The sequence below is a fragment of the Scyliorhinus torazame genome, chromosome 15 (genome assembly GCF_047496885.1).
Source record: "Scyliorhinus torazame isolate Kashiwa2021f chromosome 15, sScyTor2.1, whole genome shotgun sequence".
In the NCBI taxonomy this organism is placed as follows: Eukaryota; Metazoa; Chordata; class Chondrichthyes; order Carcharhiniformes; family Scyliorhinidae; genus Scyliorhinus; species Scyliorhinus torazame.
Window position 1 is genome coordinate 22,766,151 of NC_092721.1, and position 27,183 is coordinate 22,793,333.

The window sequence follows — 27,183 nt, forward strand, 5'->3', positions numbered from 1 at the left end:
ACTTCTGCCTCATTCTGTAGACCTACCCTTTATGAATCAGTCAGGGTCAAGGTGCATTAAAAACCTTTTGTACTTTAAAAAAAAAATATTTGCATAGATAGACTGCTTCATCCAGCACAGTAACTAAATGTTGATTGAATAAAAACAAAATTGATAACCTTATCAGTGGAGTTTTATATAAATCAACTTGCTTTCAACATAAATCTGGATCTGTGCGTTTCGTTACTGGTAAGATATAATCAGTGTACTGGTGTTTGTATGGAGAATATTAATGCCAAAAGCAGACCATAGTTGCAGGACAGTTTTTGCAACATTTAATTGTACACTTGTTCTGACTTTTCCGCTTACCCTGAATTATCCCAAGGAAAAATGGGAGACACCTTCCTCGTTATTGCTGAGCTTTTCTAGATTGCCATTTGGATGCCGAGTGTGATTTTATTTTGGGGATGGGTGGAAAGACGTGTAAGATTCTGATGCACTTGAAGGGGGTGATACCTTGTGCTATTGTGGATCACGCATTGCACAAGATACAGAGGCTACCAAAGAGATTGGGCTGAACAAAGGTCTTGGTGTTGTGAGCTCAGTGTAAGAGTAGCCACAGCATTTGATTACAATGAAATTTCCTCTTAAAGCCCCTTGTGGGGCCAGTGACGATGTATGGCTGTGAAAGCATAGACCATTGAGAAAGCGTGATGAGGCTCGAATTAAAATGTAAAAACATAGAAAATAGAAGCAGGAGGATGACATTCGGCCCTTCAAGCCTGCTCCGCCATTCATTTATCATCATGGCTGATACCCTGATCCTGCCCTCCCATATCCCTCGTTACCCAAAACATCTTGGACATTACGTCCGTAAACCCCTGCCAGAGCTTCTTGCGGACATGTGCAAAACAAGTGGACATGATTTCCAGGCCTAACCCGCTCACCGCCTACACCTGTCCTCTACTCCATCAAAGAACCTACTCATCCCGATAGCAGTCATGTGTGCCCTGTGAATTACTTTAAACTGAACAAGGCCTAGCCTTGCACTCAATAAGGAAGCATTCACCCTCCGCAGGGCCTCCTCCCATGTCCCGGCCTCCACCACCCCACCCAGCTCCTCCTCCCACTTCCGCTTCATATAATAATCTTTATCGTCACAAGCAGGCTTACATTAACACTGCAATGAAGTTACTGTGAAAATCCCCTAGTCGCCACACTCCGGCGCCTGTTCGGGTTCACTGAGGGAGAATTCAGAATGTCCAATTCACTTAAGCACATCTTTCGGGACTTGTGGGAGGAAACCGGAGCACCCGGAGAAAACCCATGCAGACACTGGGAGAAGGTGCAGACTCCGCACACAGTGATCCAAGCCGGGAATCGAACCTGGGACCCTGGTGCTGTGAAGCAACAGTGCTAACCACTGTGTTACCATTCCGCCCCTATGCTTTGCCATCCAAATTGGCACTTGTCGGTAATGTCAGTGTTTGTACATAGACATTAAACTAATTTAACCCAGACAGGTAATGAAAGGTTTGCCTAGAGGTTATGCCTTCACCGTAAACAGGTTTCCCCTCCCGTGTGATTACTTTGATACTTGCTGTTACAGTTGCCAAAGTCAAACATCCAAGTTGAAGTTCTCTGATTAGAGGCCATTTGTTTCCAACGCTAATGTATGGTAGCAATTTATTAATACTTCAAAATAGAGCAATAATTTGATTTTTATCTTGTCCGATGCAAAGTGATGTTTGTTCCATTGTGGTCGCAATTAATTGTGAATGAATTTAGGTGCTTTCTGAAACCGAGCAGTCTTATCTTTATCACAACGGTGCATTCTTACATTAATGATATGTGCAAATAATTGTGGGGGAGTAACTCTCTACTTTTTTTTCCCTCCCTCTTCCCAGACTAGTTAACAAGATAAAACCAGGTGTCAGTAAAAGGATCAACCGCCTGTCTACCCCAATAGCTGGCTTGGTAAGTTAAGAGCTGTTGAAATAATTTGTGGTGCTTGTCTGGTAGCAATCTGGCAACATTTTTTGTAATCTTCTGTTTTCTAGTACATCCTTTTTATTTTAAGGTTCAGGATCAGGGGAAAGAAACTTTCTTTTTTCTTTCCTTTCTCAAAGCTTCAAGACAATTATCATACGGAGCAATTCCCAGAGGATGTTGTTGAATTTAGGGGGTGAGGGGCTACTGAGACTTTCAAAAGGAAGGTAAATAGACGGTAATTGAGAAAAGGAATCGTGGGTTGCGGTGATACAGTCTGGGAAAACGGTGTGAGGAGAGATCAGGAGGTTTGCTATTATCTGATCAAATATTTGTGGATGTTGGTGGGGTAAAAGATGCATAATGGACTAATGCATGGAATCTGAAATTGTTCTTGAGGGACCACATGGCATTTTGTAATTCTAGATTATTATTATTATTCCTTTTGCCCATAATTTCAACCTCCTGTTGCCAGGCCATCTTTTGAAGAGATAAGTCGTGACGTTTTTCCATAATATGTCTGTCCTTTTTACATGAAAGCAGTGTCCTGGGTACAGTACACTGGGTAGCTGATCTTCATTTGAGTCATGTGACTTGACGGTGATGTATCGTGGAACTCAAATATTAAACAACTTGGTTTTGGGGGTGGTGTTGGATGAAGAAGTTTATAAACCCTCAAATTCTCCACACTATACATTGCGCATAATTGCTTCTGTAAGCTTGCCGCATTTTCACTTTTCATACAGTGATCAGAGCGTACAAGTTTTTGTTTAGATTTTGGCCGGACTTCAGTTTCTGAAACCAAATGTGACAGCAACTTGAGATTTCACACAAACCTGTGCACTGAGCCTAGAAGTTGCAGGGGACAAGAGCCCATTATGTCCTTTACTTTAAAAAGAGGTGTTTGCTATTTTACACTTCCCCTTGAACATGGTAATTAATATAATGATTGCTCCTAGCCTTAAAGAATCGGTTGTTGAAAATTATTTTTGACTCTTGGCGAGCACAAGGATTTGTGAATTAAGAGTGAAGATCCCAACCTTCCTTCTGGCATCTCGTTTCCATTCGAGTTTTGAATTCTGATCGAATGTAGTTTCAGGATTTCATCACCATACCGTTTGAATATTTCCCTCAATTTCTTTCTGCCCTCCTGGATACTGACGTTTCACGTTGCCGTCCATCTAGTTGGCAGAAAGTTGTGGCTTGACGTTTCTGATGGAACTATTGTGCACAGCACTGAAATGGTGGCCACCGTAAGAGCCAATGTCCAGGGCTATCTTTTGGACCAGCCATACTGAGGAATTGAGAGACTTAGTCAATAAAGTCTTGTGGGGAAATGAGTAATGTGAGGAGTGGGTGAAACATAGAACATACAGTGCAGAAGGAGGCCATTCGCCCCATCGAGTCTGCACCGACCCACTTAAGTCCTCACTTCCACCCTATCCCTGTAACCCAATAACCCCTCCTAACCTTTTTGATCACTAAGGACAATTTATCATGGCCAATCCACCTAACCTGCACGTCTTTGGACTGTGGGAGGAAACCGGAGCACCCGGAGGAAACCCACGCAGACACGGGGAGAACGTGCAGACTCCGCACAGACAGTAACCCAGTGGGGAAATGAACCTGGGACCCTGGCGCTGTGAAACCACAGTGCTATCCACTTGTGCTACCATGCTGCCCAAGAAGATAAACCTTGGTCATGTTGAAGTGTGGAACAGGCTTGAAGGGCTGCATGTTTACTGCTCCCATTTCCTGTGTTATTGTTGTGTTAAATTACTAAATATCGAGTGCAGCTCCAACAACCATCAAGAAGTAGACACCATCCGGGACAAACGGGGCTTGATTGATACCCACTCTACCATGTTCACTGTTTCGCCTCCACAACCCAGAAGATGCGCAGGGTAGGTGGGTTGGCCACGCTAAATTGCCCCTTAATTGGAAAAAATGAATTGGGTACTCTAAATTTATCAGAAAAAAGTTGGGGTTTGACAGGGCCATTTGACACCTGATCTCATTACAGCCTTAGTTCAAACATGGACAAAAAGGTTGAACTCTACAGGCAACGTGTGAATGACATTAAGGCAACATTTGATGGTGTGGCATCAAAAGAGCCCTGGAAAATCTGATTGGAGCCACGCCTAGCACGAAGGAAGATGGTTGTGCTTACTGGAGGCCAATCAACTCAGTCGCAAGACATCACTGCAGGGTATCCTCAGGGTAGTGTCCGAGGCCCAACCATCTTCAGCTGTTTCATCAATGGACCTCCCTTCTATCATAAGGTCAGAAGTGGGGATGTTTGGAGATGTGAGTTCGTAATGTTCAGTCCTAATCGCAACTCCTGAGATAACGAAGCAGTTTGTGCCTACATGCAGCAAGACCTGGACATCATTCAAGCTTGGGCGGAAAAGTAGGCAAGTAACATTAGCACCACAAGTCCCTGGCAATAGTTTCCAAGAAGATAGAATCAAACCACCTCCCTTTGACATTTAAAATGGCATTACCATCGCTGAATCCCCACCATCAACATCCTGGGAATCAGGGGTGGCACAGTGGTTGGCACTGCTGCCTCACTGCACCAAGGACCCAGGTTCGGTCCCAGCCCCGAGTCACTGTCCATGTGGAGTTTGCACATTCACCCCGTGTTTGCGTGGGTCTCAACCCCACAATTCAAAGATGTGCAGAGTAGGTGAATTGGCCATCCTAAATTGCCCCTTAAAATTGGGAAAAATAAATAAATAAGCATCCTGGGAATCCCAGTTGACAGGAAATGAACTGGTCCAGCCACATAAATACTGGGGCTACAAGTGCAGGTCAGAGGCTGGGAATTCTGCAGTGAATAACTGGGCTCTAAAGCCTGTCCGCCATCTATAAGACACAGGCAGGCGTATGGTAGAAAACTCTCTCCTCTCACCTGGGTGAGTGAAGCTCCAAGAACAATCGAGGAGCTCGACAACGTCCAGGATCAAGCAGCTCGATTGGCATCCCTTCCACCACCTCCCAAGGAATTCACTCCCTCACCGGGAGCACCGTGTCGACAGTAATGTACCATCGGCAAGAGATACTGCAGCAACTCACCAAAGCTCCTTCAACAGTGCTTTACAAACCTTTGACTTCTCCCCCTAGATGAACAAAAGCAGTAGGTGCATGGGAACACCACTACTTGCAAGTTTCCCTCCAAGTCCTGACGTTGAACCACATCAATGTTCCTTTGCTGGGTTTAAAAACCTGCCGCTTCCCACTGAGCAGCACTGTGGGTGCATCTCCAATAGGTGGACTGCAGTTCCAGAAGGTAACCAACTTCTTGGGAGCAATTGGAGATGGTAATGCAATGCAGCTGTTGCCAGCAGCCGCCCACATCCCATGGAAAAAAATTTAACGAAAGGGCATTCCTCTGTTGTCAATGACACCTCCCCATGACGCATCTTTTGCTTTGTTCCGTTTCCTATTATCATTCCCTCCTGCCTTGCACTATCATCTCCTTTTGTCATTTAACCTCTCCTGTCTTCCGCTTTATCTCTCACACCTTCCCTATTCTTACTCCTTGCTTCCTCCGCACTCCCCTAAAACATGTTGCATGTCTAAATTTTTTTAGCGTTGTGGTGAGAGGCCGTTGACCTGAAATGTGAACTCTGCTTCCCATCGCACAGATTCTACTTGACCTGCTGAGCATTTCCAGAATTTTCTGCCTTTATAATTCGAGCAGGCTGTTTTGCGTTCTTGAGATTCTATTAGTGCATGAGGTAAGAAGAGTAAAATTTAAAGAAGTTTACTTTTAGGTGCAGCCTTCATTCTTCGCATTCATCATCACACTGCACTGCTCCTCCCATCTGCGCCTACTGGGTTGAATTATCTCTGAGGTATGTGTGATGGTTTCCCCTCCCTGCAACAAGTGTTGCCAGGTGTTGGTATCAACAAACAAAGCATGTTTTCTGTATAGCAGTGATTAACATCTATTTGCTCCAAATGTTAAGATGTTACCACAGTTTGTGGACCTAAAGGTCCCTTGTTTTAGTAAGGTAATGACAGTAATATACTGCGGATGCTGGAAATCTGAAATAAAACCAAACTGCTGGAAGAACTCAGCAGGTCTGGCAGCATCTGTGGAGGGAGAAACATGGTTAACTTACAAAAAAGGGGCAGCCCGGTGGTGCAGTGGTTAGCACTGCTGCCTCACAGCGCTGAGGTCCCGGGTTCGATCCCGGCTCTGGGTCACTGTCCGTGTGGAGTTTGCACATTCTCCCCGTGTTTGCGTGCATTTTGCCCCCACAACCCAAAGATATGTAGGGTAGGTGGATTGGCCACGTTAAATTGCTCCTTAATTAGAAAAAAATGAATTGGGTACTCTCAATTTATAAAAACAAACTTACAAAAAAGTAGTGCGGGGACAGCGGCGCAGTGGTTAGCATTGCTGCCTCACGGCGCCGAGATCCCAGGTTCGATACCGGCCCTGGGTCACTGTCCGTGTGGAGTTTGCACATTCTCCCCGTGTCTGCGTGGGACTCACCCCCACAACTCAAAGATGTGTAGGGTAGGTGGATTGGCCACGCTAAATTGCCCCTTTGTTGGAAAAAATGAATTGGGTATTCTAAATTTATTTTAAAAAAACTTAGAAAAAGTAAGTTTCTCCTCCTTCTCCTGCTCCCTGACCTTTCCTGGAAAGTCAATAATGCATCGATCAAAAATAAATATGAAAGGATTCTGGCAAATTCTGAAGGAAAGTCAAATTTTTCTTGAGGCATTAATTCAATTTCTCTCTTGCCAAATGCTGCCTGACCTGCTGAATTTTCCCAAACTTCTGTGTGTTTTTTGTTCCTGTTTCAATCCTGGCCTGTGCCTTGTTAATATAATCTGATACTGGGAAATAACTTGGGGATGTTGCTGTTTGCCTCCATGCTATCGGGCTAAGAAAAGGAAACATCACTTCGCATTCCTGACCCCTCATGATACTTTGGTTTTAACTCCGGAGTGAATGAGGTACTGTATAGTATTACTGCTCTCTGCAACAGTGCCTAGAGAGATGTGAATTAGGGAAATATTACGGAGCCTCTTGATTCAAAAATCTGGTTCCTGTTGAATGAAGATCATTGCACACTGCTGTATTCCAGTTAGATTCCAGCTATCTTAACATTATTCAAATCAGTCTTGCAACTTGCGATGGTGGGATTTGAACTTGTGTGTATATATATATATTTTAATTTAGAGCACCCAATTATTATTTTTTCCCAATTAAGTTGCAATTTAGCGTAGCCAATCTACCTAACCAGCACATCTTTGGGTTGTGGGGGTGAAACCCACGCATACATGGGGAGAATGTGCAAACTCCACGCGGACAGTGACCCAGGGACGGGATTCAAACCCGGGTCCTCAGCGCCACAGACCAAGTGCTAGCCACTGAGCCACATGCCGCCCCGGGATTTGAACTCATGACCTCCTTGGTTACTCGCCTACTAAAACACCCTTAAGTAGGACTATGAAATTATGTGGAAACACAAATGAATTTCTAACCTATTACATTAACCACTCGACCATGACTACTCTCCAAAAGATTATGCATCAGTCGATCAATTGGTTCCCTGAGTGGGTAAAAACCACCAGCCTTTTGATTTTCAACAGCTGAATGCACCAGGTACAATTCCTACAATAGCTGCTCATTTTTCTTTTGCTTTATCTCCCTAATCATCATTTTACTGATGGTGCTTTTACTACATCAGCTAGATAGCTCACACTCGCAGAGCATTGTGCTTGCAGAGCAGTTGAGCCGTATGCGCATACAAATTGTGGACTAGTATTCATGACTGCTGTTTGTTGAAGTACTTTTGAAGTGCAGATATTGTTGGCAAAAACCGTCATCTGACTAAAATGTTGTGGTCTTGTGACTGTTAACGGCCACAAACAAATGTCTGTTCCAAGCATCCACCTTGCAAGTAAATCTTTATTCCTGCTTTTCCAGGTGGGTTTGAAGTGTTCCAGCAACACTTATTTCTCTTGAGATGGGGGCCAATGGCACCTCTAGCAAATCTGAGATTATTGCAGTGACAGTGATATTCTTCAAACCGCCTTTGCAAATGTTAGTTTTCACTTATTCCCTGGAGATTCTGGTAAAGTGTTTCACTGGTCACCTCTCGTAGTTAATTTAGGAATAGCGTAGAGATTCTTGTTAACCTCTGGGGACCATTCCTTATGCCATTTCCTGAACCATGGTTATTTGCGAGTCGGAGCCCAGGAATACGTACGTTGGGGGTGAAACAAAATTTCATAAGTTACCATCTTCGGGAGGAGGAGCACGGAAGGGAAAAACCTTCTTTCAAAATAAGAGATTCAAAATTGTTTTGTGGAGTAAATGCAATGAATATAGAATCCCTACAGTGCAAAAGGAGTCCATTCAGCCAATGAGATCTGCACCGACCCTCCTGTCCTACCCCTGTAACAACACCTAACCGTTGGACACTAAGGGGCAATTTACCATGGCCAATCCACCTAACCTGCACATCTTTGGACTGAGAGAGGAAACCGGAGCACCCGGAGGAAACCCACGCAGACACGGGAAGAATGTGCAAACTCCACACAGACAAGACCAGAATCAAACTCGGGTCCCTAGTGCTGTGAGGAGGCAACCACACACGAAAATGCGAGAACTGATTGTGAAAACCCTGACGAGGACCACAGGGGAACGCTGATTGATTTCCCATGAACTTCGGAGAATAAGCGTTCCTATGGAGACAGGGCCGAGACCCGCCCAGCTGAGGCTGGTTAGCATAACTTAAAATGTAGCTCCTAGACCCGGATCAGGGAGTCCCCCCGATAGTCCTGGGCTGGGATGTTTATTTTGTGACCTGCGGTAGCGGCTTAATTTTCTGTTTAAAATAAACCAGTTTAGCCTTTCACTCCATGCCTCCTGGAGTTTTTGCACTAATCCTAATACGTTTGAAGATGTCTGGATATGAATGGTTACCTAGTGAGTGATGTTCTGCTGGGAAGTGCCGCACCTTTTTGCTTGAGACAGCCAGTGTCAATCAAGCACACTCTCTGGTTCGGGGTAGCTGTTACACCTTTGTAAGGAGACACAGTGCCAGGATGGGTTTGAACTCTGGCCCAACCTATTCCCTTTGTGTGCAGAGATCTCTTCCTTTTGCAGTCAGGTCAAGAAATGGGAGAGTGAGTTGCCACTCCTAAAGTTGCCCAAGTCCCAGATGCCCTTTGGCTGCTTTCCCCTTTGAGGTGGGGGGAGAGGTGACTGGTGGTGATTTAACCTGAGGATCACCGCAGCTCAGGCGAGGTTGAGAAGGCGGGACCTTCATGAATAACCTCGGCCAACTGAGCTAAACCGGTCCTTTCCCTTTTTAAAAGACTTGTGTTTTCTGGTGTGGAACCTACACTAAAAGAAAATACCCAACAAAGCAATATAAAAAAGCAAAACCCCCACGATTCCTTCATCTGAGCAGAAGTAGAAAAGTTAAGAACTTCTTAAATATTCAAAAATCAACCCCAGTGTCAGGCCACCTTGCACTTCACTCTGTAGATACTGAAATTTCCACTGAGAACGATCACCAATAGGATATGCAAGAAATAAATATGCATGGATTGCAGGAGCAAATACCTTGAAGGCATTTGGGAAGAATGCCATTTGCTAACTTGTCATGTGCTGACTTTACAACAGAGAAGGCCAGGCCTTGTTAAAATTAACTTAATTATATCCTTGTCCAAAGTGTTTCGAGGCAATTGAGCGTTCAGTGTTTTCCATATTAAGCCTTGTTTATGGAAGCTGCAGGCATTTTACCAAGGGTTACTAAAACTGACTTGGAAGAGGAAAAATCAGTGCAGTAAGTAAAATATTGAAGTACTAGTACAATACGAGTGTGCTTTTGTATTGCTTGAGTCATTGTGGTTTGGAACATAGTCACTTGGTCATAAATAGAATTCTTTGGCATTGAGAATAGAGTTCCAGCCCCCACTTAGCTCATGTTCATTAAATGAAGCAGTCATGTAAAGAAGATTTTATTCTTTCCCTTTCAGTAGATTACAAAGTAGTAATGTGCAGGCTTGACTCTCTTGATTAGATAAGTACAGCATTAAAGGCCGAAATTAAATGAATTCTGGAAAGGACTGTGTCATCGGACTGGACTTTGGGGGAGAATTCATTCTGGTATAAAGAAACAGTTTGCTTTTCTTCCGCTCCTTGACCTATCCAGCAAAATCAACACCATGCCAATCAAAAATACGTATGAAAGGATTCTGGCAAAATTGGTGTGAGGTTGGGATGCAGTGTTCTTCACCTTTTAGGTAGCATTAGGCAAGAAAAGTGCTCACTTTGGCCCCCCCCCCCCCCTCCCCAAACCTCTTTGCCGTTCTTCAATGCGATCAATGATCGTAGGGTGAGTGTCTCGTGGTACTCCTTTCTTCCTGGAGATCGAGACAAAAGTTGTATGCTGTCACAAGAAGTTTGAGAGCAAGTTTCTCCTCCATCTTTCAGAAAGATCATTCTGTAATCATTTTTTAGCTGAACATATTGGGATTTTCTGCAAAATGTCTCCTGTGTTGACTTGGTTCGTTGTGTCACCATTTGGTCATTTTCACAATTCCCGTTCATCCCCACGTGTTTCCCTATCAGCCATCTGAGGAACATCAGTCTACCAGGACCGCAGATTTATTGAATATGTGGAGTTGCATATTTAGACATATCGTGTTGTGGGAATGTTAGTGCTACTTTCCAGTTGAATTGTGAAGGGTTGGCAGTGTTGGGGAAAGGATTATTTGATTGTGGTATTATGACAGAGGTGTGCCAGTCGTAGGATAAAGAGTCTTTTTTATTTATTCAGTCATTCATGGGCTGGGGGTGTCGCTGCCTAGGCAAACATATTTTTGGCTATCTTGAACGGCTGGGGTCTGTGTGCTGAAGGGTACTTTCATGGTGCTGTTAGGTACTGATTTCCAGGGTTTTTGACTTGGCAATGATGAAGGAGCAATGCTATATTTCCCAAGTTGCAATATTGTGTGTGACTTGGGTTGGAGCTTGCATGTGTTGGTGTTTTCATGTGCTGGCTACTCGATTGGCATCCCATCCACCACAGTTGCTCTTTTTAACCTTAGTTTTATTACCTCTGATTATGTCACCTTTGCTCACGAGTCGCCAGGTATCTTTCTGATACCGCCACATGGTTCAAGCTTGAGTTATGATTAATAAGTCAGCACACCGCTTAGTAAGATTGAAATCAACGGTCATTTATTGTATACAACAATTAATGCTTACACAATAATCCTACTATCTATATAGAAACCTATTACTACTGGCCAATACTTAACTTTAGGAAGGGCCAACCAGGTCAGGGAAACGAATGGCTTATCGAATCGGATCTGGCCCGCGGGATTCAAAAAGGCTGATACGGGTCGATGGCTAGGAGTCTTTATCGGGTAGCGATCGCTGGAGTCAAACTTACAGTTTCTGGTCGATGTTCTTGCGAAGGTCTCAAGCAGGAGAAGAAGGGAGAGAGAGATCTGAATTTGGCCCCTCACTTTATAGGGCCCTGGGGCTTCCCGCCTCTCGGGGCGGCCCTTGACCCTGAGTCCCAAGTGATTGGACTTGTTCCCAATCACTGGGTTCGATATGTCCAATAACGGGGCGATTCCTCGATCGGGGGGTGGTCGTTCACCTGTCTTTGTTTCGGCCACTGCAGGCGCCGACGGGTCTGGCCCGGCATTCAATTGCTAATATGTTGCAATTGTTCCCGGGGATAGCCGATTAAACTGCAGATGTCTGGGTTGATGTGCTGCTAATAGTCTTGAGTATTGATCTGGGCCGACTTCCCCAGAGCCGAATACGCTATTCTGTCTGCAGCTGTCCGTTTGTGTCCTGTTGGCTGCTTTTCCCATCAGCCTTTTCGGTTAGCCATTTTAAATCGGGTTTTGGCCAAATTAGTAGGGAATCAGCCATTTTAGGTGGCTCCACCACCGTAACCATTTACTCTTTCCATCACTTGTGCACCATGCATGTAGTGTATACCTACAAGCTGCACTGCAGCACCTCGTCCAGGCTTCTTCAACAGCACCTTTCAAACCCATGGACTCCTACTGCCTAGTAGCAGGAAGACCCAAGGACCAAAGAATTCTCAGCCTCTGGGATATATAGAGCGGGGGTGCCCTTGGAGGCAGATCCTGGCAGGTGTCATGAGCAGAAATACATGGGTGGATGCAGAGAAAGTTATGGTGAGGAGGCATTTACTCTAGTTTTGGAAATAGGTCGCTGGGCAAGTGGGAATAAGTGGAAAGCTCACCTGCTTGATGTTGGAGGAGCGCGGGGGAGGGAGGGGAAAGAAATTTTGTGCAAAATGTTAGGAGAACAAAGGTATAGTTTTAAGTGTGTTTATTTTAATGTTTCTGTGCCTGGAAGGGTAAAACCTATAGTTAGATTCATGCTGGACAAAGGTATGTTTGGGGGTTGGTTAAGTTCCAAGTGTGTCTCTATTGTTCTCAGAGGGCTTTGGTGTGAAGAATAAATAGCAGAGATCAGTCATTACTTGGAAACAGACGGCCACTTTCCAGAAGGAAGGACTTTCCTTTATTCATTTTAACTGGAAACTAGGGAAGTTGGTATCAGGACCTCCGAGAGTGAACATCTCTTCATTCTGCCAAAAGAAAGACTCAACGGGACTGGAGCTGTAAAGAGGCAGGCTTCCTAAAGTACAAGTTACAGTCCAGATAACCAGGGAATTGGGACAACAATAACATTTTGGACACCTGAACTTTAGAGAACAGTGACCAAGGTATTGTTCAGAAGAATTCAAGGAAGTGTAACAAAGTGTTCTGAGACAATTGCAGTAACTAGGTTTAAAGTGAGACAGCAGACTTCAGAGGTAGATGAAACATTTGATGCCATTTTAATACTGTCTGGGAATTGAGAGTTAATGCAATTGTGAACATTTTGCACAACAATAAGGCAAAGAAATCCTAAAGGGCTGCTAAAAATGGAGTGGACGCTTTGTTTCAAGTGGTCATTTGGGAAATCTGGCCTGGACTTCTGAATGCAAACTGCTAAAGGAAAGCGTTATTATGAAAGAAGACCTTAAAGTGGAGTTTTTGGGAGTGGAGTTTGGAAAATCTCAAGTGACCATCTGGGAGGATTCTGAGGAGACATCCGTAAATATTCACTTGGAGGTCAGAGTGGCGAGTGTGTTTGCCCACCGTCGTCTTGTGTGCTTAAAAGGGATTTTGTGTAAATGAGACCATTGTAGATTAAGATGTACTTTGTAATCTGTGTTTATCCTAAAACCCGTAATTGTTAAGATAAGGGGGGGGAGGAGTAAAGGAGTATTTTATCATAATCCAACTTTTCATGCTGAATAAATATTTTCTTCTTGTTAAGATGGTCCTGTGATTATGTTCCTCCACATTTTATAGTTTTAAAAAGTTGCGGTCTTTTGAGCCAGGGTTGCATTCTGGGAACTTTTAGTCCAGTTATAACATCAACTGGGATCATAACAGAACGTCTGGTGAGTTTCAAACGCTTCAGGTGGAGAAGGCGTGGGTTAATGGGGCATTAAGTTGAGTGCATTAAAGAGTAGAACGGGAATTGACAAGGTGAGAAAGCACTAAGCATTTTAAACTTTCGATCCCTCCCTTATTTTTAAATCCTTCCTTTTCGTTGCTTAATTTAGGAATGAGCTGGAAATTAGGTCAGGACAGAGAGAGGGGTGTGAATCTTGGTGAGACACCAAGCCAGAGTGGGCAGGTGCAAGGCTGGGAACAGGCAAAGAAAGATTGATGGTGGTAGGACTGGGCCACCATGTTTGCAGTAACAGTGGTAACATTGAGGACATGGCAAAAAAGAAATGTTAACGTTGCAAGTTAAATTGGGAGTAGGGATTTCAAAGTCAAGCATCCAACTGGGCCTCGATTGTCAGTCATGGCTAAGTTGGTAGCACACATGCATGGGTCAGAAGGTTGTGGGTTGAAGTCCTGCTTCTGAGATTGAGTGCAAAATGTAGACTGAAACTATAGTGCTGTATTGACGACACGTCTACTGCTGGAGGCACCAAGATGATAAAGCAAGGCCTAGTCTGGCCCGTCTGGGATACGAAAGATCCCATGATGCAATTTCAGAGAGATGCAGGGGCATTCCCTCTGGTGGCCTGACCAATATTTATCCCTTGACTACTATCAGTGAAAACCTATAACCTCGTGGTTGTGAGTTGCTGTGCGCAAATTGGCTGTGTGCAATATTACAACTGTGACCAAAGTTAAAAAAGGTGCTCGGGATGATCTGAAAAAGTGCGGTATAAATGCAAGCCTCTCCTTTTCGTTTGCCAATAAATCCATAGAAAACTGTGATACACGATCTGTTAAAGACACTTGCACAACAAAAGTGCATTTACTCTTCGAGGCTGGAAACGAGGACCCCCTGCGCTGCCTGAATCTCGCCCGGCCTGAGTGAGGAAGGTCCGTGAGATGGGAAATATAGAATTTAATACAGATTAGCCGTACGGAGTGGCAGTCCGCTGCTGATTGCCACTCCCATGGAAGTCATCGGCCAGCAGCTCCACCGTGCTTCTGATTGGCCTTTTCCAATAGATTACTTAAAGCTGGAGATGGAACTGGGCTAACTTACCCAGTCTGTCTGGGCTTCTCGGCACTGGGATGACAGGTATTCCTGGTCAACCCAATTCACCTCGTGAGCCCCGTAAAACCCAGCCAACCGCGCCTGGTAAAATTCAGTCCGTGGGAGTTAAAAAGAAGCCAACAGAAAGTTCAGAGTTCTAACAAATGCTCTGTGCTTTAACTCCACTGAACCGGTCTCTTATGTTTTTAAATGTTGTTGGACCTTCTGTGATGTTGGGCAGTACAGTAGATATTTCCGAATCAAACAGCTGCCACAATATCCCCAGTCATACTGCTTGTATGATCACTTTTATTTTGGTGGTGTTACTATCTGACCTTTTCTTTTTTTAATAAGACAACTCCAGGGTTCTGCAGGGTATTGGGCATAACGCCACTCACTTGCATTTGGAGCCTTGCAAACAGAAACATTATCTTTTCCCTAATCTCTCAATGCATATTATGTGCAGCTACAGCTACAAGTTCAAACAGCTGCAGCACTAGCCACTGCAAAGCAGGGGAGTTTATATGTCCCCTTGAAAATAACAGACCAGAGAGAAGGTAGTGAATGGGATGTTGGATGCGGTGGCAGTTTGGACGTGGTGGGTGGGTGGGTGGGTGGGGAAGGTGTCGTAGGTGGGGGTCAGGCGTCAGTGAGGGGGGGGGTTCGGACATTGGTGGGGAGGGTGGATGTCAGTTTGGGATGGGGTGGGGAATCCATTGTGGGCGGGGGGTTCTGAGATGGGGGTGCTTATTTAGGGGGTGGTGTGGGGGAGCCGCCTGGGGGGAGTTTGGGCAGAGTCCCCTGAGGTGGGGGTGTTTGCTGGGGGCGGTGGAGTTTCCACTGGGCGGGGCTCAGCTTGGGTGTTTAAAATGGCTAGCCTGAAGTTGGAAGTGCTTTCTTCTCCTCTTACTCCTTCAGAGTAGCTATTGGTGTAACCTTGGCAGGACCATCCGAAGATGAGACTTAACTTGCTAACTTCAAATGGTTCCCAACCCAGTGCAATTGTCCAGGGGAAGTTGGTGCATCTGGACCAATGCCATATAAATCCTTACCTGGGACGTTCCAAGCGACATTCCCCCAGCACATCTTTGGGGCATCCTCCAACTCTGATCCTGGAGGTTCTGGATTATTGACGTCAGAGAATGCGGTGATAAAGTATAGACCCCGCTTTAGGTGTATATTATGTGCATATGAATGGTTAGCTAACCTATTAATATGGCTCTCCACCTTTACAGGGGCTGGTTTAGTACAGTGGGCTAAACAGCTGGCTTGTAATGCAGAACAAGGCCAGCAGCGCGGGTTCAATTCCTATACCGGCCTCCCCGAACATTCGCCGTAATGTGGCGACGAGGGGCTTTTCACAGTAACTTCATTGAAGCCTACTTGTGACAAGCGATTATTATTATATTAATTAATTATTGGTGAACATTTATGCAGAGGTATGGTTTATATTCAAAGCCACATTCTACCAGGATGTTAGAATTTGGATTGAGTTAAATTCTTTGTGTTTTCTTTGTGCTAATTGCAGCGTTGGGGTGTTTGGGACTGTTGAGGGTTAATGTGGGACTGGGGCAACCATACCAGCCACATTATGATGTAGAGAGAATCGCAGGGGGGAGGTAGAGTGCAGTGGTAAGTCTGGTAGAAGGCAGTATGAAGATAGCTCCGAGTCCAGACTGCTTCCTGTGTACATGTATAATCACACAGTTACCAGCCTCTGCAAACCTCCACACCTCTTCATAAGACGATATACAACCGTACAACACCAACCAAGCAGTTGCTTGTAGTAACATGATTTTAAGTCGAACATAAGAACTAGCAGCAGGAGTGGGCGATTCAGCCCTTTGAGCCTGCTCCACCATTCAAAACGATCGTGGCTGATTTCCTCTCTGCCTCAACTTCACCTTTTTGCCCATTCTCCGTAACCCTTAACAACCCATTACTAATTAAAAATCTGTCTATCTGCTCAAATTTACTCCTGGCACCCACTGCACTCGGGGGTAGTGAATCCACAGATTCACGGCCCTTTCAGAAGTAGTTCATCCTCATCTACCCCTTATCCTAAAACTATGACCTCTCGTTCTAGATTGTCTCACAAGAGGATGCATCTGCTCTACGTCTACTTTATCCATACCTTTTATTATCTTAAATATCTCCATTAGTTCTCTTCTGGTTCTTCTAAACACGAGAGGGTATAGGCCTGAACTGCTCAATCTCTGTCCATAAAACAAATCCCTCATCCCTAGTGAACTTCTTCTGAACTGCCTCCTAATGCATCCGTCCCCCAATAATAGGACCAAAATTGTACATAGTACTGCAGATGGGGTCTCACCAATGCCTACAGTTGCAACAACATATCCCTACTTTTATACTCTATCCCTTTAGCTATAAAAGCCAAAGTTCCATTTGCCTTCCTTATTTACCTGCTTTACCTGTGCTAGTTTTCTGAACATGCACAAGGGTACGCCGATCCCCCTGCCCCGAAGCACTCTGAAGTTTCTTTCCATTTGGACTTTAATCCAAACAATGGTAACTCGGGGCTACTAAAAGGTGGGGGGAGCGGGAAGCATCAAACAAGATTTCAAAAATGGCCTGCATAAAGTGGGCTGGAGGTGCAGTAGAGTAATTGTGGACACGCAAAGGGAAATTGCGCGATTTATAAATAGCTGCATTCTCCTTGCAGAGGGAACAGGCCAATTTGAATTTAAATATTGCCAGTAATTTTGAATTTAAACTTGCCTGTGATTTAAATCCCATCTCTCATGGAAACCCTCACGTGCTCCCCCTCAAAAGCCAACTTCCCCTTTTTCCTTTAAGTGCAAGAATTTGCATTAAATCCTCCAGCCACCCCGAGGCACGGGGTGGAGAAACTGACCGCCAACACAACAGGACCCACCTGCGAGCAATCAACGAGGAAGGTGTTTCTTGAAGGTGGTTTTAGCAATGGAGGAAGAAGTGGGAGATCTCTTCCGAGGTCTGAGGAGACGTTGAGCATGAGAATGTTCATGAGGTGATGAAACAGATTAAAGGGAGGGCAGTCAACGTTTCGAGGTATTTGATGGTTGCAAGTGATGGGGATCCTGTTTGAAGAGGATGAAGCTTGTCAAAAGGAGAACCCCCCCCCCCCCCCCCATTTTGTTGCTTACAACATTAAACATTGAAGTGATTATGATCCAATATAGAATGTTTTGTTATGAAAGCTAACTTGCTGAGACTTGTATGAATTTACATCTATTTTGAATGGGCTTACAATTTTACAATTTTCTTTTCTTTGTGGCTGTTTTTTATATTTCGATTTCTGTACATTTATCAGCTACTGGTTCTCATGGGCTTCACTTTTGTCGTATATGATCAAATTGATTTTGAGGTACAGGTGACTTAAATTAATTGAACTGACAATTGGACTGTGTGACTATTTTAAAAATTAATTGCGCTGGTGAAGGTACAGATGCTGGTTTGACCGACACAATGGTCGTAACGTTACAAGCCTTCCGCCGCAGACACTCCCGTGACGGGAACGGCGAACCATTGAAATCTCTGTTCACACCGGCAGGACTGGAAGATACTTGCCAGCACGAAGGTCTGGAAAATTCTGTCCAATGATGAATCGAAATGATTAACGTTAGCACATATTAAGTGGTCCTCTGAATGGACTCGATGAAATGGTCTGCAGTGGAGTGAGGGTTCTCAGCCATACTGTTTGCAATGTAATACAAAGAAATGGGTTCAGAACACCTTCATGTCTTCAGGATGTTCTTGAGCGCAATTGCGTTTTGTTTGAAGTATGATTTTGCTTCCCTATCTGATCGGTGCGTGTGGTTTGCAAACTTGACTGCACAATGAGGAAATGTTTCAATTGGATGAGAACATAAAATACACCACTTTTTGTGCGGGCCTATGTTTAAACAGGGTGATTAAACTGCATTGTAACCTTCAGATGTCTGATTGCCAAAGAGAAGGAAGCTGCTTAGGGGCACGTAATATTATAAACTGAGTGGTGGTAATATCAATAACCGCTGGAAGTTTGGTACAAAGTTCATCTGTCCATGTGGGAGAAACTGGGTATTTTGCCTGACATTGTATGTTGTGTGTGGGTGAGTGTGCGCACAACAGCCTATCTGGTTACATTTGTTTTAATTTTTAGGTGCAGTTTTTCCAAATTAATTTATAAATAGGTGTTGTTCAAATGGAATAAAATGCGTGTTCTCTTGTTTTTAATAGTAATTTAGTAACACATGGGCAAAAGGGTAGCTTTATTTAAAATAGATTTTTGTTTTTAATTCATAAGAATGTTGCAGCTTCAATCTGGAATGACTGAAGTTCTATTGCTATCATTCTGGTTTTGGTAAGTGAATAATGAAGATAATGTGTATGTTTCCAGCCCCACCCCCCCCAGGACTCCTCAGTTTACCATGTGGCCAGATTTTCCCACTGAGTGGGAGCAAATGCTGCACTTCAGTTCAACATCACAGGTATGCTGACGCTGCTGTGTATTCTCTGCATGTGACAGCAATGCTGTGGACCGCTGCAGTGCTCCCTGCACTATTCCGGGAAGGACTTTCATAGAATCCCTACAGTGCGGAAGCAGGCCATTCGGCCCATCGAGTCTGCACCGGCCCTCCAAACGACCACCTTACCTAGGCATACGTTATCAGGAGGACGTGGAAGCTTTGGAGAGAGTGCAAAGAAGGTTGCCTGGTCTCGAGGGTGTTGGCTGTGAGGAGAGGTTTAATAAACTAGGCTTTTTTTCACTGGAAAGACGGAGGCTTTTTTTCACTGGAAAGACGGAGGCTTTTTTTCACTGGAAAGACGGAGGCTGAGGAAAGACCTGATCAGCGGTCTACAAAATTATGACAGGCATAAACAGGGTGGAGTTGGAAGCTTTTTCCAAGGGTGGAAGTGTCAATTACAGGGGGGCACAGGTTCAAGGTGAGAGGGGGAAAGTTTAAGGGATATGTGCGGGTTACGTTTTTCACGCAGAGAATGGTGGGTGCCTGGAACGCGTTGCCAGAGGATGTGGTGGAAGCAGATACATTAGCAACATTTTAACAGGCATCTGGATGGATACACCAATAGAGAAGAAATAGAGGGATACGGACCGCGTAGGGACAGGTTTTTTTATAGTTAGGGCATAATGATCGGTACAGGATTGGAGGGACAAAGGGCCTGTTCCGGTGCTTTACTTTTCTTTGTTCTTGAGGCCCAATCCCCCGCCTAGCCCTCCTAACCTGCACATAAGGGGCAATTTAGCATGGCCAATTCACCTAACATCTTTGCACTGTGGGAGGGAACCGGAGCACCCGGAGGAAACCCACACAGACAAGGGGAGAACATGCAAACTCCACACGCCCACGGTCAGAATCGAACCCAGGTCCCTGGCGTTGTGAGGCAGCAGTGCTAGCCACCCTGCCGACCATCAATTATTTTATCATCGGCTTGTGTCGATTATTATACCCTTTTGTAGTGGGAATCAATGCTCGTTCTGTTCACTTGCTTGGAAAACCAGAGATTTCATACAAATTTAAATTATGGTAGAAATAGGGGCTTTACCCAGGTTTGATTTGTTAACCCATTTGTTTTATTTACATGCTTCCACCAGACATGGTTAATCAAAAGTTCCTAACATTTGGTAGGGTTTGGCTTATATTTGGATACATTGAAATAAATATTCATTCACAATTTTGCTTTGAGCTGCTCTGTCCTGGCTCTGTGAACAAATATGTACTCTTTCTGTATTCAGATTTGTTTTATAGCGGTCGTTTATTTTGGCTGGCATGTATTAGCTCTGGTACTGTTTGCAAATTCATTGAGAACGGTTTTCCCATAGTGAGTGAATTGATTTGAATGTATCCATGCTAATAAAATGTACAGACTGAAAGTATTAGTGTGCAATGTTACGTATGAAAGTAAGCTTGATTAATTCTACCTGCCAATGCCAATTATCCACTTTAATACTTTGGGAATTGGCTCGTGGCTCCCGAATATGGAGTACTTGTTAGCAAATATCGACGATAACACTACCTTGGAGCTCAAGTCCATCCTTCCCACCCCCACTTTGCTTCTTGAATCCTTCCTCCCCCCATCTCCCCCGCAACAATGAACTGAAGGAGCTAAATGCAGTTGCATAATGTGAGTGGGGACGTCTGTTCAGAAATTCCTGCCGAGTTGGTTGGCAACCATATTCGGTAATTCACTTTGCCGCTGGAACATCAGAGCCTTGAAGAGGTTGAGTAGAAACTAGTATTGTTCGTGAGGAGGTAGAGGGTGTCAGTTTCAACTAGAGCAGGCCACAACCCAAATTCATGAGTAGAATGCTTATAAAAGTTCTGTCTGTACTTGCTCTGTGAATTTAATTTTGTTAATTTATTATATTTTTGTAATGAAAAATGCAGCATGTTTTTATCGACTCAACACAAACCTTGGGCAAAACCTGAGCATGCAATTGCTTAAGTGAAATACTGAGGCGGCAGTATGTTGTCGAAGCTGCCATCTTGCAGAGCCCCAGTGTGGACATAAATGTGGGTTAGCACTATAGCACCGTGGTTAGCACTGTTGCTTCTCAGCTCCAGGGTCCCAGGTTCGATTCCCGGCTTGGGTCACTGTGCAGAGTCTGCACGTTCTCCCCGTGTCTGCGTGGGTTTCCTTGTGGTGCTCCGGTTTCAAGGTTAGGTGGATTGACCATTCTAAATTGCCCTTGCTGTCCAAAAGGGTTAGGTGGGGTTACTAGGGTGAAGGTGTGGAGTTTAAGCAGGGTGCATTTTCCAAGAGCCGGTGCAGACTCAATGGGCCTCCTTCTACACTGTAAATTCTGTGATAAAAGATTCCACGGTATTATTCAAAGAAGAACATAGGGAAGATCGGCCTAGGGTCCTGTCCACTATTTTTCCCTCAATCAGCAACAGAAATAAATGTCATTTTTCCCTTCCTAGAAACCAGAAATGCTGGAAAACCTCAGTAGATCTGGCAGCATCTGTGGAGAGAGAAATAGTGTTAATGTTTCAGATCCGTATGACTCCTCTTGGGAACTCCACTTCGGAAACCTTATTATTTCTGTCTGCACAGATGCAGCCTCACCTGCTGAGTTCCGCCCCCCGCCCCAGCATTTTCTGCTTTTGTTTCCAATTTCCAGCTTCTGCAATGTTTTCGAATCATAGAATTTACAGTGCAGAAGGAGGCCACTCAGCCCATCGAGTCTAAACCGGCTCTTGAAAGAGCATCCTACTTACGCCCACAGCCTATCCCCCTTTTTTCCTTTTGTGACACAGATTACTGTGGTGCTAAATCAAAATATGAATGGTTTGAGTGGCCAGATGTCCCGATGAAGGATATTGTGGGGGACCAGTCAAGAGTGTGTTGGAATAGTCGAGTCGAGAGGTAATAAAGGCCTAAAGGAGGGTTTCAGCAGTGGATGACCCGAGACCAGGACAAAGTTGGGCAATGTAACTGAGGTACAAACAGGCAGTATCTGTGGACAATAGCCTGAAAGGGTTACAAGGATGAAATGATGGTGTGCTGAAATCATGAATCTTGGCCTGACGTTTGTTCGGTGGTGCTGGATTTCCTGGCACAGTTGGCCCAAATCAAATGAGGAATGAGTCCGTCTTCATTCTCTACTTGTAGCTAGAGAATCATCTGCAGTGGCTTCCCGTTGTATTTTATTGCTCCCGCACTAATACCCCCGGTGTCCCCCGAGAATCTACCCTCGACACCTTCCCATTCCTCGCCTGTTTGCGACTCCTCGGCAATATCATCTTGAAAGCGCTGTGTCAATTTTCATATGTTCACTGAAGATACCTCGCCTTCCACCTCTCTTAGCTTCTTCACTCATACTAAATTGTCAGACTGTGTTTATCCAGCATCCAGTACCGGGTAAGCCAGAAATTTGCTCCGCCTACATATTGGGAAGAATGAGGACCTTTGGCACCCCAAGCTCTGTCGCCAAGCTCCTGACTCCAGCCCTTTCCTTGATAACAAGAGATTTGCTGCCTTTTTGAAACCTTGGGTGTCACAGTTGAAGCCAGGTTGTGATTCCAGTTACATTGGTACTGTCAACACGACTGCCTCTTTCTACCTCGGTAACATCGCCCGACTTTGTCCCAGTCTCGAGTCTCGGCTCATCACTGCTGAAACCCTAATTTTAGCCTTAAATTACCTTTAGACTCGCGTATTCCAGTGTGCTCTTGGCTGGACTCCTGCACCCTATCCTCTGTAAATGTGAGGTCATCTAAAACTCTAGTGTCATATTGGGCAGCACGGTAGCAGAAGTGGATAGCACTGCGGCTTCACAGCGCCAGGGTCCCAGGTTTGATTCTCCGCTGGGTCACTGTCTGTGCGGAGTCTGCACATTCTGCCCGTGTGTGTGTGGGTTTCCTCCGGGTGCTCCGGTTTCCTCCCACAGTCCAAAGATGTGCAGGTTAGGTGGATTGGCCATGATAAATTGCCTTTCGTGACCAAAAAAATGTTGGGAGGGGTTATTGGGTTACGGGGCTGGGGTAGAAGTGAGGGCTTAAGTGGGTCGGTGCAGACTCGATGGGCCAAATGGCCTCCTTCTGCACTGTATTGTCTATGACCTATGATATTCTAACTCTCAGTAAGTCCCATTCCCCTATAACCACTGTGCTCTCTGCATTGCATTGCCTCCTGGTTAAGCGATGTCTTGATATTAAAAATCTTTCCCTTATTTTCAGATTCCTCCATGAACTTGCCCCCCCCCCCACCCTTTTTCACCATTGGTGTCTCTGCCTTTCGCCTCTTGGGCCTTAACTTCTGGAACCCCTGCCAGTTCCCTCCACTCCCCCTCCCTCCTTTGGTCAAATATCTGACCTAATATCTCTTTATTTGGCTTTGTCATATTTTAATTTTTAACACTCTCATACAGTGCTTTACATTATGCTATGTACTAAAGAATGCATTGCTGCTGATGGAAGGCCATGAGATCTGTTGTGGCGTCAGCACACAAGGACTTTAAACTAGCAAGTTGGGGGGAAGGGAAGGGTAAAGCTATGGACAGTATAATGGTTAATGGAGAGCAAGGCAGCAGGTTACGTGACAGGTTTTTATGTAGAGATATGGGTTCAAAGACGAGGAAAATTAGGAGAAAGGGTAAGAGGAAAAATAATTTGCGAAAAGTTACTGATCAAGGTGTTAGGGTTCATAACAAAGACATAAAAAACAGCATAAGTGTACTTTACCTGAATGCTCGTAGTATACGGAATAAGGTGAATGAGTTGATGGCGCAAATCATCGTGAATGACTATGATTTAGTGGCCATTACTGAAACATGGTTAAAAGATGGTCACGACTGGGAGTTAAATATCCAAAGGTATCAGACTATACGAAAGGATAGAATGGACGGTAAGGGCGGTGGTGTAGCTTTGTTGTTTAAGGATGGCATCCGGGCAATAGTAAGGGATGATATTGGAGGACAAGGTTGAATCAATTTGGGTGGAAATCAGGAATAGTAAGGCGAAAAAGTCACTGATAGAGGAGTAGTCTATAGGCCACCAAATAGTAACAGGATGGCAGGGCAGGCAATAAGCAAAGAAATAACGGATGCATGTAGAAATGGTACAGCGGTTATCATGGGAGATTTTAATCTGCATGTCGATTGGTTTAACCAGGTTGGTAAAGGCAGCCTTGAGGAGGAGTTTATAGAATGTGTCCGGGATAATTTCCTGGAACAGTATGTAATGGAACCTACAAGGGAACAAGCAGTCGTAGATCTGGTCCTGTGTAATGAGGCAGGATTGATTAATGATCTCATAGTTCGGGATCCTCTTGGAAGGAGCGACCACAATATGGTGGAATTTAAAATACAGTTGGAGGATGACCAGGTAAAATTAAACACTAGTGTTTTGTCCTTAAACAAAGGCGATTATAATGGGATGAGAGAAGAACTAGCTAAGGTAGACTGGGAGCAAAGACTTCATGGTGAAGCAGTTGAGGAACAATGGAGAACCTTCCGAGCGATCTTTCAAAGTGCTCAGGAAAGGTTCATACCGACAAAAAAGAAAGACGGTAGAAAGGGGAAAAATCGACCGTGGATATCTAAGGAGGTGAGGGAGAGTATCAAATTGAAGGAAAAAACATACAAAGCGGCAAAAATTAGTGGGAGACTAGAGGACTGGGGAGTCTTGAGGGCACAACAGAAAGCTACTAAAAAAGCTATAAAGAAGAGTAAGGTAGACTATGAAAGTAAACTGGCTCAGAACATAAAAGCAGATAGTAAAAGCTTCTACAAATATATAAGACAAAAAAGAGTGGCTAAGGTAAATATTGGTCCTTTGGAAGATGAGAAGGGATATTTAATAATAGGAGACGGGGAAATGGCTGAGGAGCTGAACAGGTTTTTTGGGTCAGTCTTCACAGTGGAAGACACAAATAACATGCCAGTGACTGATGGAAATAAAGATATGATAGGTGAGGACCTTGAGATGATTGTAATCACTAAGGAGGCAGTATTGGGCAAACTAATGGAGCTAAAGGTAGACAAGTCTCCTGGCCCTGATGGGATGCATCCCAGAGCGTTAAAAGAGACGGCTAGGGAAATTGTAAACGCACTAGTGATAATTTATCAAAATTCACTAGACTCTGGGGTGGTCCCAGAGGATTGGAAAGTAGCAAACGTGACACCACTGTTTAAAAAAAGGAGGTCGGCAGAAAGCGGGTAATTAATTATAGGCCGGTAAGCTTAACTTCAGTTGTAGGGAAAATGCTGGAATCTATCATTAAGGAGGAAATAGCGGGGCACCTGGAGGGAAATTGTCCCATTGGGCAGACGCAGCATGGGTTCATAAAGGGTAGGTCGTGTCTGACTAATTTGGTAGAATTCTTTGAGGACGTTACCAGTGCAGTAGATAACGGGGAGCCAATGGATGTGGTATATCTGGATTTCCAGAAAGTTTTTGACAATGTGCCACACAAAAGTTTGCTGCATAAACTAAAGATGCATGGCTTTGAGGGTAAAGTGGTAGCATGGGTAGAGGATTGGTTAACTAACAGAAAGCAGAGAGTGGGGATAAATGGGTGTTTCTCTGGTTGGCAACCTGTAACTAGTGGGGTCCCTCAAGGATCAGTGTTGGGGCCCGCAGTTGTTCACAATTTACATAGGCGATTTGGAGTTGGGGACCAAGTGCAATGTGTCAAAGTTTGCAGACGACACTAAGATGAGTGGTAAAGCAAAAAGGGCAGAGGATACCGGAAGTCTGCAGAAGGATTTGGATAGGTTTGGTGAATGGTCTCGGGTCTGGCAGATGGAATTCAATGTTGCCAAGTGTGAGGCTATCCATTTTGGGAGGAATAACAGCAGAATGGATTATTATTTAAATGGTAAGATGTTAAAACATGCTGCTGTGCAGAGGGACCTGGGTGTGCTGGTGCACGAGTCGCAAAATGTTGGTGTGCAGGTGCAACAGGTGATTAAGAAGGCTAATCGAGTTTTGCCTTTCATTGCTAGAGGGATGGAGTTCAAGACTAGGGAGGTTATGCTGCAATTGTATAAGGTGTTGGTGAGGCCACATCTGGAGTATTGTGTTCAGTTTTGGTCTCCTTACCTGAGAAAGGACATATTGGCACTGGAGGGAGTGCAGAGGAGATTCACTAGGATGATCCCAGAGTTGAGGGGATTAGATTATGACGAGAGGTTGAGTAGACTGGGACTGTACTCTTTGGAGTTTAGAAGGATGCGGGGGGATCCTATTGAAACATATAAAATTATGAAGGGAATAGATAGGATAGATGCGGGCAGGTTGTTTCCACTGGTCGGGGAAAGCAGAACTAGGGAGCATAGCCTCAAAATATGGGAAGTAAATTTAGGACCGAGTTTAGGAGGAACTGCTTCACCCAAAGGGTTGTGAATCTCTGGAATTCCTTGCCCAGTGAAGCAGTTGAGGCTCCTTCTTTAAACGTTTTTAAGAAAAAGATAGATACCTTTCTAAAGAATAATGGGATTCGGGGATATGGTGTTCGGGCCGGAGAGTGGAGCTGAGTCCACAAAGATCAGCCATGATCTCATTGAATGGCGGAGCAGGCTCGAGGGGCCAATGGCCGACTCCTGTTCCTAGTTCTTATGTTCTTATGTTCAGAGTGTTTTTGCGTGGACTTTTCAGTTCTCCATCTTAGATTGTATGAGCAACCCCTCCTCCTAATAAACCTCGCCCCATGTTTATAAGAAATCCAGGCGTGTGGCACCTCCAAACCTTTTCTCTTTGTAGCACAAATGGAATATAATACATTGGGCGCGATTCAATGGGCCACGCCGCGCCTGGAAAGCAGCTCGCCGTGGCTCCGCGTGGTCGATGAAGGCCTGGAGACCCTGCTCCAGGGATCTACCCAGCTCGCAACACGATCTCGTGAGATGTTGCAATGTAAATCCCACCCATTGTGGGCAGGATCACTTGTTGCCAAATCTGCATTTTAGAGCGAGACAGCTCATGCAGATTCCTGAGATATCCGATACTTTGGGATTCAGCCCCCGGAGACCTCGGGCGGGTGCCATTCAGTACTGGTCTCCACAAACGGGGGACCCGATGGAACGACACTCGGTGTCTTCCAGGGTAATGGAGGCCCCCAGTTGCATGCCTTTTGGGCAGGGTGGTGCCCTAACACGGCTGATGCCACCTGAG

At 44.8% G+C, this 27,183-nt stretch overlaps 1 protein-coding gene across 5 annotated transcripts in view; it reads left to right on the forward strand.

Annotated features, from left to right (window-relative positions):
* Window positions 1-27,183, forward strand: part of lmo7a (LIM domain 7a) — a 257,694-nt gene that overhangs the window by 63,595 nt on the left and 166,916 nt on the right. For all 5 annotated transcript variants that reach the window (XM_072476155.1, XM_072476159.1, XM_072476160.1 and 2 more), the window contains exon 4: window positions 1,887-1,956. In XM_072476155.1, the coding sequence (XP_072332256.1) occupies window positions 1,887-1,956 (70 nt within the window). The remainder of the gene's footprint in view (window positions 1-1,886; window positions 1,957-27,183) is intronic.